The sequence below is a fragment of the Heptranchias perlo genome, chromosome 8 (genome assembly GCF_035084215.1).
Source record: "Heptranchias perlo isolate sHepPer1 chromosome 8, sHepPer1.hap1, whole genome shotgun sequence".
Lineage (NCBI taxonomy): Eukaryota > Metazoa > Chordata > Chondrichthyes > Hexanchiformes > Hexanchidae > Heptranchias > Heptranchias perlo.
Genome location: NC_090332.1, coordinates 45,887,137 through 45,907,311, shown reverse-complemented (window position 1 = coordinate 45,907,311; position 20,175 = coordinate 45,887,137). Strand labels below are relative to the sequence as shown.

General features: G+C 42.4%; 1 protein-coding gene across 2 annotated transcripts in view; it reads right to left on the bottom strand.

Annotated features, from left to right (window-relative positions):
- pex13 (peroxisomal biogenesis factor 13) overlaps positions 1-20,175 on the bottom strand; it is a 32,436-nt gene that overhangs the window by 8,056 nt on the left and 4,205 nt on the right. For both annotated transcript variants that reach the window (XM_067989061.1, XM_067989062.1), the window contains exons 2-3: positions 17,460-18,157; positions 1,114-1,239 (exon numbers count right to left, since the gene is read on the bottom strand). In XM_067989061.1, the coding sequence (XP_067845162.1) occupies positions 1,114-1,239; positions 17,460-18,157 (824 nt within the window). The remainder of the gene's footprint in view (positions 1-1,113; positions 1,240-17,459; positions 18,158-20,175) is intronic.

Genomic DNA, 20,175 nt, shown 5'->3' with positions numbered 1-20,175 from the left:
ATTAGGGTTGGGTTTTATTACGAAAAAGGCGCTATATAAATGCAAGTTGTTGTTTAGAGTCATACATGAAAAATGGCCACATAGGTGATGCACCTGCACAGTTGCTGGTGCGTATGGAACCATGTCCCAATATGAGTGATTGCCTTCTGAGAGGGGAAAAAAAAATTCTGAAACTAGTTTGTTTTTCATCCAGTAGTAATCTTCAAAACGGTAAATTTAGTCCCAGTTGTCTTCTTTTGTTATTTATCTTTTACGAGGGAAGGGAGGAAAAACAACACATATTGTATTTCCGCACTGCCCTTGTGGATGTTATGCTTATTACAAAAGGAGAAGTACAGGTCAGATAACTTTATAGATTTTTAATCGAGACAAATGCTGCACTTATTGATCCAGCAAACAATCAATGACTACTCCCTTAGCCACAAAAGTAATCAGGTTTGAAGGCCTGTTGGGGCTATAATTTTTTTTGTTTATTCGTTCATGGGATGTGGGCGTCGCTGGCAAGGCCAGCATTTATTGCCCATCCCTAATTGCCCTTGAGAAGGTGGTGGTGAGCCGCCTTCTTGAACAGCTGCATTCAAACCGATTTGAAACGCTTCCAATAAATGGGAGTTTAGTGCTAGACTGCTGGGCAATCCCTTGAAGATTTATTGTGATGAAGAGTTACTTTGTGGGAGAAGCTGACCATTCAATATAAACTGGCAATTTCTATCTCTAGTTTTAAACTGGCTGCTAAGGTTGGTTTCCAAGTCCAGTTTATATTCAGCAAAAGTCATGCATTGCAGTCGGATGGGATTCATTCTCCCAGTCTGTAAAAGTAACTTGACAAGTGTTTAGCCCATTTTATTGATTTTGTAGACAGAATTATTCTTGTGGTAAAATAATGTGCAATTCTTATTAAACAATACCATTGGTAAATTTTCTTCCATTCACTAAAACCCACTTTATATTCATGCCAACTATTTTTGCTAACGTTAGCGGATGGAAGAAAATAAACCTCAGTGTTTGCTGCACTGAGTTTTAATTTTATCAGCATTCTAATATATAGATTTAATAATTTGTATATTTTACTCTATTGGTTTGATGGTTTGGAAATATAGTTGAGCAACTGACCTTTGGGAGCCAGGTTCAGCATATCACTTGAACGAAATGAGAGCTCTTCTTCAGAGCCAGCAGTGAAATCATATTCTGCCCTTGCGACAACATGATCATCTTCTCCATTTGCCCAGCTTGTTGATTCTTATTTGAAAATGGAGGAAAGTACATATTAATGTTACAAATTAACATGCACAATAAGCAGCCATGAAAACGGATGGTAGCTCAAGACAACAAAAAATACAAGCATTCTGTAATTCAGACTATGGTTATCACTATTGGTATCATCCCATGCAGGTAGAAAATACAGCGGATGTGCAATAACAGAGCCCTCGTTGCCAGCGAATAATGAGCAAAGTACTGATCACCTTTCAGGGGAGCAGAGGCACCTCTTCTATCGGACTGTCATTCAATTCTGTTTCTTCCTACATCTTTTATTGACTCATTATTCTCAAGATGACAAAAGATTTGTCAGTTGTATTTCTTTTAAAACAGTGCTTGAATTAAATACTTTTGTAAAAGAGGAATCCTGGCAAAATTATGAAGAATTCAATTTGTGGAAAACATTTGACATAAATTTAAAAAGTAATTCCTTCCATCTGGCTAGACATTGCCACAATTATAATCCACACACACACACAGGTCACATGCAATCCAATTGTCATTTGTTATGCAAAATACGAAAAGGAAATTACTAAGATCTCGGGTATGGTAACATGGTGGTTATGTTACTGGACTAGTAATCCAGAGGCCTAGACTAATAATCCGGAGTCATGAGTTCAAATCCCGCCACGGCAGCTGGGGAATTTAAATTCAATGAATTAAATTTTAAAAAACTAGTATCAGCAATGGTGGCCATGAAACTACCAGAATGTCGTAAAAACCCATCTGGTTCACTGATGTCCTTTAGGGAAGGAAACCTGCCGTCTTTACCTGGTCTGGCCTATATGTGATTCCAGACCCACAGCAATGTGGTTGATTCTTAATTGCCCTCTGAAATGGCCTAGCAAGCCACTCACTATTACAATCTCGCTAAAAAAAGTCATAAGAATAAAACCGGATGGACCAAGCGGTATCGGACCACAAGGCGCTGGACACGACAAAGGCAAACCAAGCCGGGTCGACCCTGCAAAGTCCTCCTCACCAACATCTGGGGACTTGTGCCAAAATTGGGAGAACTGTCCCACAGACTAGTCAAGCAACAGCCTGATATAGCCATACTCACAGAATCATACCTTTCAGCCAACGTCCCAGAATCTTCTATCACCATTCCTGGGTATGTCCTGTCCCGCCGGCAGTGATATACAGTCAGGAGGGAGTGGCCCTCGGAGTCCTCAACATTGACTCAGGACCCCATGAAATCACATGGCAGCAGGTCAAACATGGGCAAGGAAACCTCCTGTTGATTACCACCTACCGTCCTCCCTCAGCTGATGAATCAGTCCTCCTCCATGTTGAGCACCACTTGGAGGAAGCATCGAGGGTAGCAAGGGCACAGAATGTAGTCTGGGTGGGGGACTTTAATGTCCATCACCAAGGGTGGCTCAGTAGCACCACTACTAACCAAGCTGGCCGAGTCCTGAAGGACATAGCTGCCAGACTGAGCCTGCGGCAGGTGGTGAGCGAACCAACATGAGGGAAAAACCTACTTGACCTCGTCCTCACCAATCTACCTGTTGCAGATGCATCTGTCCATGACAGTATTGGCAAGAGTGACCACTGCACAGTGCTCGTGGAGACAAAGTCCCGTCTTCGCACGAAGGACACCATCCAACGTGTTGTGTGGCACTATCACTGTGCTAAATAGGATAGATTCAGATCAGATCGAGCAGCTCAAAACTGGGCATCCATGAAGCACTGTGGCCCATCAGCAGCAGCAGAATTGTAATCCAGCACAATCTGTAACCTCTTGGCCCGGCACATTCCTCACTTTACCATTACCAACAAGCCAGGGGATCAACCCTGGTTCGATGAGGAGTGTAGAAGAGCATGCCAGGACCAGCACCAGGTGCATCTAAAAATGAGGTGCCAACCTGGTGAAGCTACAACTCAGGACTACATGCATGCTAAACAGCAGAAGCAACATGCTATAGACAGAGCTAAGCGATTCCACAACCAACGAATGAGATCAAAGCTCTGCAGTCCTGCCACATCCAGTCGTGAATGCTGGTGGACAATTAACGGGAGGAGGCGGCTCTGTAAACATCCCCATCCTCAATGGTGGCGGAGTCCAGCACGTGAGTGCAAAAGACAAGGCTGAAGCGTTTGCAACCATCTTCAGCCAGAAGTGCCGAGTGGATGATCCGTCTCGACCTCCTCCCGATATCCACACCGTCACAGAAGCCAGTCTTCAGCCAATTCGATTCACTCCACGTGATATCAAGAAACGGCTGAGTGCACTGGATACAGCAAAGGCTATGAGCCCCGACAACATCCGGCTGTAGTGCTGAAGCCTTGTGCTCCAGAACTAGCCACGCCTCTAGCCAAACTGTTCCAGTACAGCCACAACACTGGCATCTACCCGACAATATGGAAAATTGCCCAGGTATGTCCTGTCCACAAAAAGGACAAATCCAATCTGGCCAATTACCGCCCCATCAGTCTACTCTCAATCATCAGCAAAGTAATGGAAAGTGTTGTCGACAGTGCTATCAAGCGGCACTTACTCACCAATAACCGAATCGCTGATGCTCAGTTTGGGTTCCGCCAGGACCAATCAGCTCCAGACCTCATTACAGCCTTGGTCCAGACATGGACAAAAGAGCTGAATTCCAGAGCTGAGGTGAGAGTGACTGCCCTTGACATCAAGGCAGCATTTGACCGAATGTGGCACCAAGGAGCCCTAGTAAAATTGAAGTCAATGGGAATCAGGGGGAAAACTCTCCAGTGGCTGGAGTCATACCGAGCACAAAGGAGGATGGTAGTGGTTGTTGGAGGCCAATCATCTCAGCCCCAGGACATTGCTGCAGGAGTTCCTCAGGGCAGTGTCCAAGGCCCAACCATCTTCAGCTGCTTCATCAATGACCTTCCCTCCATCATAAGGTCAGAATTGGGGATGTTCACTGATGATTGCACAATGTTCAGTTCCATTCACAACCCCTCAGTCAATGAAGCAGTCCGTGCCCGCATGCAGCAAGACCTGGACAACATCCAGGCTTGGTTGATAAGTGGCAAGTAACATTAGCACCAGGCAATGACCATCTCTAACAAGAGAGGGTCTACCCACCTCCCCTTGACATTCAACGGCATTACCATCGCCGAATTCCCCACCATCAACATCCTGGGGGGGGGTCACCATTGACCAGAAACTTAACTGTGGCTACAAGAGCAGGTCAGAGGCTGGGTATTCTGAGGCAAGTGACTCACCTCCTGACTCCCCAAAGCCTTTCCACCATCTACAAGGCACAATTCAGGAGTGTGATGGAATACTCTCCACTTGCCTGGATGAGTGCAGCTCCAACAACACTCAAAAAGCTCGACACCATCCAGGAAAAAGCAGCCCGCTTGATTGGCAGCCCATCCACCACCCTAAACATTCACTCCCTTCACCACCAGCGCACTGTAGCTGCAGTGTGCACCATCCACAGGATGCACTGCAACAACTCGCCAAGGCTTCTTCGACTGCACCTCCCAAACCCACGACCTCTACCACCTAAAAGGACAAGGGCAGCAGGCACATGGGAACAACACCACCTGCACGTTCCCCTCCAAGTCATACACCATCCTGACTTGGAAATATATCATGATGAGGAGATGACAGTGATGGACTGGGGTGGATAAATGTAAGGAATCTTACAACATCAGGTAATAGTCCAACAGTTTTATTTGAAAATCACAAGCTTTCGGAGGCTTTCTCCTTCGTCAGGTGAGTGTGGGATTCCATGAAGGTTACCGCATATATAGTCAGAGAACAATACCTGGTGATTACAGATAATCTTTCCAACTGCCCGTTGTCAAGGCAATCAAAGTGTTCAGACAGAGAGAAATTACATACAGGACTACTGAATATACAAACGGTCAGGACCCAAAGACAGAGAGAGAGAGAGAAACAGCCGAAAGGAAGAGAGAGAGAATGACCAGTTGTATTAAAAATAGATAACTCTTTTTCCCTGCTGGTGGGGTTACGTGTAGCGTGACATGAACCCAAGATCCCGGTTGAGGCCGTCCTCATGGGTGCGGAACTTGGCTATCAATTTCTGCTCGACGATTTTGCGTTGTCGTGTGTCTCGAAGGCCGCCTTGGAGAACGCTTACCCGAGGATCGGTGGCTGAATGTCCTTGACTGCTGAAGTGTTCCCCGACTGGGAGAGAACCCTCCTGTCTGGCTATTGTTGCGCCGTTATATCGCCGTTCCTTCATCGTCGCTGGGTCAAAATCCTGGAACTCCCTACCGAACAGCACTGTGGGAGAACCTTCACCACGGACTGCAGCAGTTCAAGGTGGCGGCTCACCACCACCTTCTCAATGGCAATTAGGGATGGGCCTCACCAGCAACGCCCACATCCCAGGAACGAATTTTAAAAAAGACAAATTGAGGTTCTTTATTTGAAGATTGTACCATTAAACCCACATGCAGTCCATTATGGAGGAAGGAATATTAAATTCCTGTATTGGGATGTCAGTTTGGTTCATTGGTAAGCTCTCTCACCTCTGAATTAGAAGATTGTGGTTTCAAGCCCACTAAGCTGACACTTCAGTGCAGTACTGAGGGAGAGCTGCATTGCGGAAGTGGATAAGACTTAAACCAAGGCCCTGCCTGCCTGTTCAGGTGGGTGTAAAGGATCCCATAAGAACATAAGAAATAGGAGCAGGAGTAGGCCAATCGGCCCCTCGAGCCTGCTCTGCCATTCAATAAGATCATGGCTGATCTGATCCCAACCACAAATCTAAAGAACACAAGAAGTAGGAGCAGGACCCAGCCACTCAGCCCCTGGGCCCTCTCCGCCACAACAGGGGATTGACCGATCCGAACTCAGCTTCATGTCCAATTTCCTGCCCGCTCCCCATAACCCCTAATTCCCTTTACTTCTAGAAAACTGTCTATTTCTGTTTTAAATTTATCTAATGATGTAGCTTCCACAGCTTCCTGGGGCAGCAAATTCCACAGACCTACCACCCTCTGAGTGAAGAAGTTTCTCCTCATCTCAGTTTTGAAAGAGCAGCCCCTTATTCTAAGATTATGCCCCCTAGTTCTAGTTTCACCCATCTTTGGGAACATCCTTACTGCATCCACCCGATCAAGCCCCTTCACAATCTTATGTTTCAATAAGATCGCCTCTCATTCTTCTGAACTCCAATGAGTAGAGTTCCAATCTACTCAACCTCTCCTCATATGTCCACCCCCTCATCCCCGGGATTAGCCGAGTGAACCTTCTTTGTACTGCCTCGAGAGCAAGTATGTCTTTTCTTAAGTGTGGACACCAAAACTGGATGCAGTATTCCAGGTGCGGTCTCACCAATACCTTATATAACTGCAGCAATACCTCCCTGTTTTTATATTCTATCCCCCTAGCAATAAAAGCCAACATTCCGTTGGCTTTCTTGATCACCTGCTGCACCTGCATACTAACTTTTTGATTTTCTTGCACTAGGACCCCCAGATCCCTTTGTACTGCAGTACTTTCCAGTCTCTCGCCATTAAGAAAATAACTTGCTCTCTTATTTTTCCTGCCAAAATGCATAACCTCACATTTTCCAATATTATATTGCATCTGCCAAATCTCCGCCCACTCACCCAGCCTGTCTATATCCCCTTGCAGGTTTTTTATGTCCTCCTCACTCTCTACTTTCCCTTCCATCTTTGTATCATCTGCAAATTTTGATATGTTGCACTCGGTCCCCTCCTCCAAATCGTTAATATAGATTGTAAAGAGTTGGGGACCCAGCACCGATCCCTGTGGAACACCACTGGTTACTGGTTGCCAGTCCGAGAATGAACCATTTATCCCAACTCTCTGCTTCCTGTTCGATAACCAATCCTCCACCCATGCCAGAATATTACCCCCAATCCCGTGATTTTTTATCTTAAGTATTAATCTTTTATGTGGCACCTTGTCAAATGCCTTCTGGAAGTCTAAATACACTACGTCCACTGGTTCCCCTTTATCCACCCTGTACGTTATATCCTCAAAGAACTCAAGCAAATTTGTCAGACATGACTTCCCCTTCATAAAGCCATGCTGACTTTGTCCTATTAAATTATGCTTATCTAAATGTTCCGTTACTGTCTCCTTAATATTAGACTCCAAAATTTTACCCACCACGGATGTTAGGCTAACTGGCCTATAATTTCCAGCCTTCTGCCTACTACCCTTTTCAAATAACGGTGTTACATTAGCAGTTTTCCAATCTGCCGGGACCTCTCCTGAGTCCAGGGAATTTTGGAAAACTATCACCAAAGCATCCACAATCCCTACTGCCACTTCCCTCAAGACCCTAGGATGTAAGCCATCAGGTCCAGGGGATTTATCTGCTTTGAGTCCCATTATTTTACTGAGTACCATCTCCTGAGTGATTTTAATCGTATTTAGCTCCTCCCCCTCTAGAGTCCCCTGTTTGTCCAGTGTTGGGATATTCTTAGTATCCTCTACCGTAAAGACTGAAACAAAATATTTGTTCAGCATTTTTGCCATCTCCATGTTTCCCACCATTAATTTCCCGGTCTCATCCTCTAAGGGACCGACGTTTGCCTTAGCCACCCGTTTTCTTTTTATATAACTATAGAAACTCTTGCTATCTGTTTTTATATTTTTTGCTAATTTCTTTTCATAATCTAACTTCCCTTTCTTAATCAATCCTTTAGTTACTTTTTGCTGTCTTTTGAAGACTTCCCAATCTTCTATCCTCCCACTAAGTTTGGCTACCTTATATGTCCTTGTTTTTAGTTGGATACTATCCTTGATTTCTTTACTTAGCCACGGATGGCTGTCATTTCTTTTACACCCTTTTTTCCTCAGTGGAATATATTTATTTTGAAAGTTGTAAAATAACTCCCTAAATGAACACCACTGCTCATGTACCGTCTTACCCTTTAATCTATTTTCCCAGTCCACTTTAATCAATTCCGCTCTCATACCATCATAGTCTCCTTTATTCAAGCTCAGTACGCTTGTTTGAGAATCAACCTTCTCACCCTCTAATTGGATATGGAATTCAACCATGTTGTGGTCGCTCATTCCAAGGGGATCCTTAACTAGGACATTATTAATTAATCCTGACTCATTACACAGGACCAGGTCCAAGGTTGCCTGCCCCCTTGTAGGATCAGTTACATACTGCTCAAGAAATCCTTCCCTGATGCACTCAATGAACTCTTCCTCAAGGCTGCTTTGCCCAATTTGATTTGTCCAGTTAATATGATAGTTAAAATCCCCCATAATTATAGCTGTTCCCTTATTACTTGCCCCGACTATTTCCTGATTAATACTTCTTCCAGCAGAGTTGCAACTATTAGGAGGCCTATATACTATGCCCACTAGTGTTTTTTTCCCCTTATTATTCCTTATCTCTACCCAAACTGTTTCATTATCTTGATGCTTTGTCCCAATATCATTTATCTGTATTACAGTGATTCCTTCCTTTATTAACATAGCCACCCCACCTCCCCTTCCTTCCTGCCTGTCCTTCCTGATTGTTAAATACCCTGGTATATTTAATTCCCAGTCGTTGTCACCCTGCAGCCATGTTTCTGTAATGGCCACAAGATCATACCCATATGTAGTTATTTGTGCCGTTAACTTGTCCATTTTGTTACGAATGCTACGTGCATTCAGATAAAGAACTTTCAAATCTGTTTTGTGACGCTTAGTTCCTGCTTTTTCCTTTTTTAACACTTTACCTATTACTCCATACCTTCTGTCCCTTCCTGTTACGCTTTCCTCTGTCTCCCTGCTCAGGTTCCCAACCCCCTGCCACTTTAGTTTAAACCCTCCCCAACAGCACTAGCAAACACTCCTCCTAGGACAGCGGTCCCGGCCCTGCCCAGGTGCAGACCGTCCGGTTTGTACTGGTCCTACCTCCCTCAGAACCGTTTCCAGTGTCCCAGGAATTTGAATCCCTCCCCCTTGCACCATTCCTCGAGCCACGTATTCATTTGAAATATCCTCCTATTTCTACTCTGACTAGCACGTGGCACTGGCAGCAATCCTGAGATTACTACCTTTGAGGTCCTATTTCTTAATTTACCTCCTAACTCCCTATATTCTGCTTTTAGGACCTCATCCCCTTTTTTACCTATATCGTTGGTGCCTATGTGCACCACGACAGCTGGCTGTTCGCCCTCCCCCTCCAAAATGTTCTGTAGCTGCTCCGAGACGTCCTTGATCCTTGCACCAGGGAGGCAACACACCATCCTGGAGTCTCGGTTGTGGCCGCAGAAATGCTACTGTCCTGGCCAACATTCCTTCCTCAGACACAACCACCAAAGAAAAATTAACTGATCATTATCTCATTTGGTGTGTGATCTTGTTGTGCACAAATTGGCTGCTGTGTTGCCTACATAATAAGTGATTACACTTCAAAATAATTCATTAGCTGTAAAATTGTTTGAGATGGCCTGAGGGTGTAATCAGCTGTTATGTAAATGCAAGTTCTTTCTTTCTCTTTCTAATGATGCTGCAGAGCTAAATCATATAGAAGGCTGTTTCACCTGAATAATACTACTAACTGATTTATGAAGTGTATTTTTGGAGTTATTTTAAGTGTTTAAAAAATATAAAATGTCTAAAACACACACCTAAAATAGGGACACAATAATGTTGCAATAAGTGGTCTATAAGTCAAAAGTTAAAGCCACTCATTAACAAACCCTGACATTGAGCAGCTTTATTTTTTTGATCAGCCTGGTGTCTGACGCTCGCTGACATCCAACATCATGTCTTTATCCCCAAACCAAACTACTGAGAAATCGACAAAGAGATGTTACTTGCTTGATGTGAAGTGCACAGTCCATCTCCTGTAGGAACACATTCCACCTATTCAAGTCCAGAGAGCTTAGCTGCAGGTTGGCAAAGGTTTAGTGCCCACCCCACTGACCCCAAAGTGCACAGAGGCGTCTCAGTAGGTAAAACTGTACTGCTTACCAGCACAGAGCACTAGTAGTTTTCTCCCTGCTTGTGCAGCCTGTAGCAACCTGCATGTCAAAGAACCTGGCTTCAGATAAATCTGCAAGCAAGTGGGAAGAATACCAGCCCCTAGTGATAGATGTATCCCTTCATTAATGATCCAGACTGACAGGACAATCATCAATAGTATCCTGGAGTGCTGTAGAGCCACCTGGTTTGGGTATCAGATTACAGAGGGTTGAGGTGGTTCCAATCTTCCACTGTCAGGCATGTTATCTTGGAGCCAACTTGGTCCCAAAGTGACCCCACTTACAAATATAGTATTAGAGGATACAAATAGGTGTTTGTCTATGTGAAGAAAATGGGAAGGAGAACGAAATAAACAGAACATCTTAGATGCACCATCCCAATAGGTCACATAACTAATTTTCCTTGATGGCACAGAGCAAATATTAAAAGGATTTTTGTCTTTTTTTACCCTTGCTGTTTTTTCTCCCTTCCCCATCTCTCCTGGAGCCAGTGACTCCTGGCTGGGATATGGTTTCACAGGCACGAGGTGCCATCTAGTACCTCAATCAATTGTCCATTATCTATGTGTGACCCTTGACAGTGCGTGTCTGCAGGCTATTCAACCAGATGGGCCATCACAGCCAAGCCTGAATCTATCCTCACCCAATGTTCTTAAACATAAAGGAAGAAAGACTTGCAATAATATAGCACCTTTCATGTCTTCAGGATGTACCAAAGCACTTCACAACCAATGAGGTACGTTTTGAAGTGTGGTCACTGTTGTAATGTACGAAATGCAGCAGCCAATTTGCACTCAGCAAGGTCCCACAAACAGCAATGTGATAATGACTAGAAAATCTGTTTTGAGATGTTGGTTGAGGGATAAATATTGGCCAGGACATCGGGGAGAACCCCCTGATCTTCTTCGTAATAGTGACATAGACAAGCATGTGCGCACACATACTGGATAGTTACTAGGAGCAGTAACCCTGGCTGAATTTTCTCCTCCCAGAAACACTGAGGCCAAGTGTAGCACCCTAGCTGAGATCAGCTAATTCAGATGAGCAATTGAATCTGGAACCTTCCTACTTTCTGGATAAACTCAATGAGCCATAAGAGGATCCTAGTTTTAAAAAAAAATTCCCTAATACCTTTACCTTCAGATCTATCCAGATTCATGTCCCAAAGGGCCAGGCACTGAAGGAGGTCTGCTCCCTGACTTCCACCAGAGCCCCCTTTAGGTCATCTACTATCCAGACACACATTCCCTCCCTGATCTTCCCTCCACATTGCCATTGTCTGGCACCTCCTGACAGCTAACACGAGGAACTGAGCAGAATGAGGAATTGAACCCAAGACCATCCTACTCTGTACACTGCACATTAGAACTCCACCTTCACTATCATCACATTGCCCAACACCACAAAAAGAAATTCAAATTAAAAACATGTTTTCACTGCCTCAGAATTATTTACACCAACAGAGCATTCCACATACATAAAACACACAACAACTGGTAAAAACTATTGGGTATCACAGAATAATTTAAAAAAATATTAAACCAAATTAGGCAAAAAAGGTAAGAATTTAATCTGGATTGATTTGGATTGTAAATACTATTTAGGGCTTATCTCCTATATTACTTTAGAGTTATGGGTGGTCAGATATGTATTACAGATATAAGTGCAGTCACAAGTTGGTTTTGATGGTTCTACTCAGGGACACGCAAATCAGAAACAACCAAATGCTGGAAATTCATCCCAGATTATTTACTCCCAGATTTATACAAGGTATAGTTTTTCTTAACCCAAATCTGCCACATACACAAATCACTAAAAGCTAGTGCACAGGTTAAAAATGTAATCAAAAAGACTAATGGAATGTTGGCTTATCTCAAGGGGGTTGGAATTTAAAAGTGAGGAAGTGGTGCTTCAGTTGTATTGAGCCTTGGTCAGACCCCACCAGAAGTACTGCCTTCAGTTCTGGGCACCGAACATCAGGAAAGATTTGTTGGGCTTGGAGGGAATGTAGCGTAGATTCACCAGAATGATAACAGGGGCTTAAAGTTACATAGGAACAGGAGTAGGCCATTCAATGAGATCATGGCTGATCTGTATCCTGACTCCATTTACCTACCGTGGCTCCTTATCCCTTAATACCCATGGTTAGCAAAAATTTATCAATCTCAGATTTAGAATTATTAATTGAGCTAGCATGTATTGCTTTTGTGGTATTTTTTCCTTGGCTAGTTTGTTCTTGATATTGGCAGAATATATTTCTCCTGAACTCTATTGATCACCTTTTAAAATATTTCTCACTGCTGTTCTATCTCTGTCACTTTTTCCCCAGTTCCATTTTTATCTCCTCAAAATTAGCTTTTGGTCTTTGTCTTACTTATATCTTTCTCAATCATTATTTTAAACCTTATACTGTGATCACTATTGCCTGGATGTTCCCCTACGCTTCTCTTCTCTACTCTGGTTCATTTCCTATTACTAGATTCCTATTGCTCTCTTGTTGGGCTTCTTACGTATTGGGTAAGAAAAAAAGTCCTGAACACACTGTAAAAACTCCATTCCTGTTTCCCCTTTACCTATCTCTCCTTGCCAGTTTATTTGGGGGTAGGTTGAAATCTCCCATGACTATTATTCTATGACTTTTACTCATTTCATTAACTAAAGAGTTAAATTATGAGCACAGGATGCATGGCTTGGCTTGTATTCCCTGGAGTATAGATGGTTGAGAGGAGATCTAATTGAGGTATTTAAAAATGATAAAATGATTCAATAGGATAGATACAGAGACACTGTTTCCTCTGGTGGGGAAATCCAGAACAAGAGGGCATAATCTAAAAATTAGAGCCAGACCATTCAGGAATGAAATCAGCAAGCACTTCTTCACCCAAGGGGTAGTGGAAATGTCGTACTCTCTCTCCCAAAAGGCTGCGGATGCTGGGCGTGTTGAAATTTTCAAGAGTGAGATCGATAGATTTTTTTATTAGGTGAAGGTATAAAGGGATATGGATCAAAAGTAGGTAAATGGAGTTGAGGTCCAGATCAGCCATGATCTAACTGAATGTTAGCACAGGCTTGAGGGGCTGAATTCCTGTTCCAATGTTCATATGACACTATAGCGCCGGCTGCGCCAATGCTCTGAAACTCCAAGTGTTGCTGTGTACATCATATGTACAGTTCCTAAATAACTCAGTGCACAAAATACTGAGGGCTGCTCTTGTGCATCTGCAAATGGCAGCTCACAAGTGGCAGAGTCCAGCAAGAAAGATACCCAACTACCTTTTCAATCAGAGGAATGCTACAGAATGCAGGGGAGGCCCAAGAGAGGAGAAAAACAGTGAGGCAAAAAAGCAAAAGATACAAACACGTACAGCACTAGGATATCGTTTCCAGGGAGTGCAGAGCTTCAGCAAAACTGAATATCTTATATGGAGGACACACTGAGTATATTACCAGCAACCGCGACTTGTATAAGCAGTCAGTGAGAAAGTACTCACTGATTATTCCAATTGTGTTTGAGAACAATGCACTTACAGCTGATAATTCTCCACAAGGTTTAGAGCAGAATTTCTCACTAAATGTTTGACAAGAATCCAGCCCTAATATCTATCTGTTTCACATATATCTCCGACTCAGCAACACCTAAGGTAATGGGCTATGGACAGAAGATCTGGAAACAAATGAAGCAGCAAGTATTTTGAAGGCCACGGGTGAAAATGAAAGGGAATGGAAATTATCCCTGAGCTCATTATAAACAACGATCAGTATAAGGAATATAGTGTGTTTTTCTATGTTCTTTCTACACCATGGTGCAGTTAAAAATATGCAGTGTTTTTGATCTTTTGCTTTTTATAAGCATGCAAAATGTGTGTGTGTGTGTGTGTGTGTGTGTGTGTGTGTGTGTGTGTGTGTGTGTATACATTCAAGACTGAGTAGTTAATTACTCAACTTTCTGAGCAATGCAATCCTTAGAGTGGTGGATAGAGTGTGCTCTGTCACCTGTGCACTCTCCACATTGGGCAATTGAGTCTCAGCACACAGGTTACACCACTATCACACCATTAGTGTTACTGCACAAATCAGACTCCTGGCACAGAACACCACTTTAAAATAAGGTAAAACAAAATTTGTGGTTCTGATTTGGATTTAAGATAGTATTTGGCTTAGTGACACATTTTAATTATACAATATACTTTTATTGGAAAAGATGGCATATATATTGTTACATACAAAAAAAAATGGCTGGAAAAGATAGTCACACTAATCAATGCTCGTTCTATTAACTAAAGTCATGCATGGTCTTTTGAAACCCCAGTAATGCAAACTCCAGAGGGAGGTTTCAAAAGAGAGAAAAAACTATAGCTAATTTCACAAAAACTTCTGGATAATTCCTTCTTGACAATTAAACAAGCTTCAGAAGTTCATTACTACCAACATCAGATCACTTGGTAAGCTTATCTCACCCCTCCCTCGGATATACAGCAATATCGTCCTCACTCAGGAATTGGTCAAGTTCATTCTTAAAACGTACCCATTCTTACCACAATTGCCATTAATGTATTTGAGGCTGATACCCTGAGAGGAGAAATACTTCCCGCCATCTATCCTGACTCTTTGCCTATGTAACTTATAATTGTAAACAATTTTACAACACCAAGTTATAGTCCAGCAATTTTATTTTAAATTCACAAGCTTTCGGAGGCTTATCATATGCTCCACATCATATGTAACTTATAGGCATACCTTTTAGTTGCAAAATTATCATCTACTTCAAATATCTTAACCAAATCCACTACATCTAGTCGTTTCATAATTTTGTAAACCTCTAAGATATCTCCTACGACTCTTCAAAGAAATTGACCTTTTCTAAGCCTCATAACTAACAGTTCTAAATTTAGGTATCATTGATGTTGCTCTTTTCTGCACCCTATCTAAAGTGTCAATATCTATCGACAAAGTAGACCGCAGAGAGGAACACGACGGCTAGAAATTGGGCCATGTAACGCCCGTTGTTTCGATGCTACACGGCCTCCTGAAGTGCCAAGATGGTATCTTGGCTGCGCAAGCACATTTACAGCGTGACATGCACCAGACGCCATCTTTGTATTGGCATGTGCAAATAACGAACACCAGAAGTATGTAAAGTAAGGAGAAAATGGATACAATCAGTGTGCAATGCTGATTTAAAGTGATAGACACCATTTTGGGACTTAATGCTCAACTCCATGCACAGTCTTAACCACGACCATCTGAACGTGTCTTAGAGTGCCTGGAGGACCCCCCCCACCAGTGCTATTTAAAGGGACCATGCAGGATTTACAGGTTAGTGGCTGGATTATTGCTTCTGGCTGCTGATGCATTTGTAACTGTTTTGGGAGGTCTCCTATACTTGAACACCAGGACATGGGGACACAGCCTAACATTTAAAGCCAAGATTTGCAGGAGTGAAGTTAGGAAATGCTGCTACATGCAAAGGGTGGGAGAAGTTTGGAATGCTCTTCTGCGAATTGCAGCTGATGCTAGCTCAATTGTGAATTCTAAATCTGAGATTGATAGATTTCTGTGAACCAAGTGCATTTAGGGATATGGGGCTAAGGCAGATATATGGAGTTAGGTCACAGATCAACCATGACCTCACTGAATGGCAAAACATGCTCAAGGGCTAAATGCCACTGCCACTTGCTGCCTCCTGTTATGCGCCACCTTCTCCTGCAAGAAAGCAAGACGTGTGTCTGGGTGATGTGCCTGTCATGGTTGAATAGCTGCCAGCTTGTGTGGCCTGTGAGTTGTGGGTAGGCGGCTTGCAACAGTGGTAATGTGAGAGGAAGCATTCGAATGGAAAAGTTGAGTACTGATGGAAAGGGTTTGTTGGTATGTAGGTGATGGGGGGGTGTAGTGTGTGGAACAGTGGATGCGGCTAAAGGTGTAGTTGGTCGGAGACGCCACTTGACAGTTGACCTCACTTACCTTGACCACTCGTGTCAAAGCATTGAACTTCTTCATGAACTGCATCCATGTTCGTGCTGCTCTGTGCCTGGCCTTGACTTCATCCCCCGCTGCCTCCCACTGCCTTTTGAACATATGACTGGAGGGCCTCGAACCCCCCCCCCCACAACCCCTGCAGATATAGGATCTCCCACCTCCTGTCCACCTCTTGCATCAAGGCCTCTAGTGCGCCAGCAGAGAACCTTGGTGCAAGAGCTCTCGCAGGCCTGGTACAAACTCAGATCGGCAGTTTGGTGAGGTCTGGCATGCAGATTGGAGGATTTAGTAGTGCGGAACCTTTATTATGTTTTAACATAATTCATCAGTTTTTAAACATAGGAAACGGGACCTGCATCTGTGTTGTACGTGTGTGAAGTCTGATCTCCATTCAGACAGAAGACTGTTATTTTTTAGCAAACAGGTACTGGCTACCTTTAAGAGATTTTAAGAGACATCCTCCCTTTAAGAGATTGGGGCTCCCCCTGTTGGTGGAAAGTGTGCATTGACTTGAATTGTCATGTAAGGCCTACTTTTCAACGCTGCTTGAAGGTAAGTCCATAGGCCGGACGAATATCTTGCCCTGCCTGCGCAGAGGCCATCGGGCGCAGGTTAATAGCGGATCACGCTACTCGCGCTCAATAATAGGCCTTATCCAATTTTCTCCCCCGCAGTTTATTATAAACAGATATTGAATATTACTCGTGAAATGTTTTAGATTTTAGTGCATATTCTCACATAAGAACATTAGCTGCTTATGACCCTACTTTAATTCATTTGCAGAATATCCTAACCTCACATGGTTCAAATCCTACTCATCACTCTCCAGTCCGGGCCTACTGGAATTGATTCAGCTGAACTGCACTCAACCATCCCTCGCTGACTTCACAACCAAATAGCCAAAATGCATTCTGGAGGAGTGGAAAAATCGTGCACGGAAATTAGGGCTACATAAAACTTGTAAAATTGGAGTCAATAAAATTTGTAATGTACATCTGTGGTGTTAATCTGTTCCAGTTAAAATCATTATAGCATAAGATGATAACAATTAAAAAGTTTGGAAAAGAACAGCTAATGTAAGTAAATGTTCAGCACCTCAATAGCCAAATGCCTAAAATGATTATTGCACCACTGAAGTATTACTGTGTATCATTCTTAAAGACCTAACCATTGACTGCATTTATTGTTTGTCCCCAGTCTATCATAGACTCTTTACAAATTTAGGCACTGGATCTTGATACAAGATGGGAGATTACAGTAACATTTTAGCTGCCTTTATTGGTCAGAGATTTTCTCACCTGGTTCTTCAGAAGTAGCTGAGCTTAATAATTTCCATATGAGATACGGACCTCCAAGAACAACTGCAAAGAACAAAAAGATGGGCCAGGATTTGCCAGACCCAGGTACTTTGTCTTCAGCCCCGGCTGGGACCACAGCACCACCATTTATGTCTGCCCATAAATCCTCAACCTCAGAATTCTTACGCAGGCCTAGTAACCTTTGTAGCTTCCTGTACATGTACTTCAAAGTTCTGATCAATGCAAATGCCGAGAGAACTTTGGTAAAATGCACTCGAAGTCTGGAAAAGTGATTAGCAACATCCAAGACGGCTCTGAAACTGTTGTACACTGCTGAAAAAGTAGCCTCAAGCATCATACTGACAGAAGCAAATGCATGAACAATACTTTCAATGGACTGAAATGCTCCTCTACTGCTTTCTTCAGCCTGGCGTACAAACCTACTGGGAGGTACATTATCTGTTCGAAATCTGTTGTGGCCAAGACCTCCGTATCCATAACTATAAGGGCTATAGCTTCCATACAAAGAGCTTCCATATGGTGTATATGCTGGAGAGAAGGTGCCATAAGCAGATCTGTAAGTGCTGAGGTTGCCAATTCCAGTTGGTTGTGCTGATCTTGGGGGAAGAGGTGGTGGAATTCTTGTAAGTACACGCTGTCCTTGTCTCGTAGGTAGGCCAGATAACAGTTCAGCAGATCTGAAAGACAGGAAGTACAAATCCAATTTTAAAACAAAAACCAAATAAAAAATACTTGCTCTGCATGGAGAAAAAGAATAATTACACACTTTTATCTAAAAAGAACACTATCTTACATTGAGTGACGACGAAACTACAGCACAGAAATAGGCCATTTGGCTCAACTGGTCCATGTCAGTGTTTACGTACCCACATGAGCCTCCTCCCTCTCTACTTCACCTAACACTATCAGCATTTCCTTCAATTCCTTTCTCCCTCATGTGCTTATCTTGCTTCCCCTTAAATGCACCTATGCTATTTGCCTCAACTACTCCTTGTGATAGCGCATTCCACATTCTTACCACTCTTTGGGTAAAGAAGTTTCTCCTGAATTCCCGATTGGATTTATTAGCGACTATTTTATATTTATGACCTCTAGTTTTGGACTCCCCCACAAGTTGAAATGTTTTCTGTACATCTAACCTATCAAACCCTATCATTATCTTAAAGAACTCTATCAGGTCACCCCTCAGCCTTCTCTTTTCTCGAAGAAAGTGTTTGGAGAGAGAGCCATGTGTCATTTTTGTAATTATATCACATTTAGCTACTGTAATGCACATTATGAAATTTATGCCACAGCACTGTTTGCTTATAAACAATGAGAAAAGCTTTGCCAAGGAATTTTCTTTTCATGAAGATAATAGCATTAATAGTTCTTGCATGAGCCTTAACAAAATATATGTCTTGCTAGAACAATATTATTATTAAAAAAAGTTAAAAATCTGGATCATGTTTTGTTTACAACTAGTAAATCAGGTCAGATCAACTTTGCAAAATTAAATCTTGTGGGCCTTCTTTAATCAGTTTTTGTAATGTGACCCTGCAGAAAAAGCCTCAGTCATGATATTTCAAAACTATAAACACTTGTGAAAAGTTTTTTACCATATGATTTTGTCATCACGGATGAATCTGAACGCGAAACAAGTCTAGGGTTACAAATGATTTGTCTTGGTTTTCTTCTTTGTAGTTGTATCTTTACAAGCAATATCTTACAGACTAGTAGACCATGTACTATACTGTTAACAGACAGCCTGCAGGATTACATTTCTTTCTTTTTATCTTCTCCTGTAAACATAACCTTTGGATTTAGTGACTTTCATTAAGGGCGTGCAAATACCAGGCTACTGCACGTTGAGTAAATTCAAGCTGATGGATGGCCTTTTTACTCTGCACAAATTTAAACTGATAGCTATGAGGATCACAAAGGGTTTAATGATATTTTCTGAGGTTTGAAAAATATTTTCTGTTTTTGTAGTATCTCTCTTGCTTTTGTTACAGAAAAGTAAGCATGTGAGAAGCAGTGATATAGCCAAATATGTGAATATTTATTCTATTAACAACTGTCTTCTGTAGTTTTGGATCTTCTTACATTTGATTAGAGTAGAATTATTGCATTATATCAGTTTCTATAAAAACACTGTAAAATCAAGTACTGAAGTATTGTGCCTAGAGATTTCGATTTGAAGGAACAACAAAATAATAAACAACTATACTACGTACTATTACCAAATTTTTCATTATTAACAATACAATTGTTTGTGATTAGATGCCTGAAAGATAAAGGGTTAACAATTTTTTAAAGAAAAAATTAAATGAGACTTACATTAGACTGCAGGTGCTTTGTAAAGTTTTGTCAAAATTTGATAGAACTTTAATTTTCTTTCATATAAATGATTGTTAAAGGATGGGCAGTGTCACAACTTAAATATCCACACTTCAGTGATGCAGGAATATGAAATGAGCGAATACTGAAGTTTCACTACAGTTCGAGTTCTGCCAGAACCACTCAGCTCCAGACCTCATCACAACCTTAATCCAGACATCGATACAAGAGCTGTAAGCCAGAGCAGAGGCGAGGTTAGCCCTCGACATCAAGGCAGCATCCAACTGAGATTGGACCAAGGAACTCTAGCAAAACTGAAGTCAATGGAGGTCAAAAAGAAAACCCTCCAATGGTTGGAGTCACACTTGACACAAAG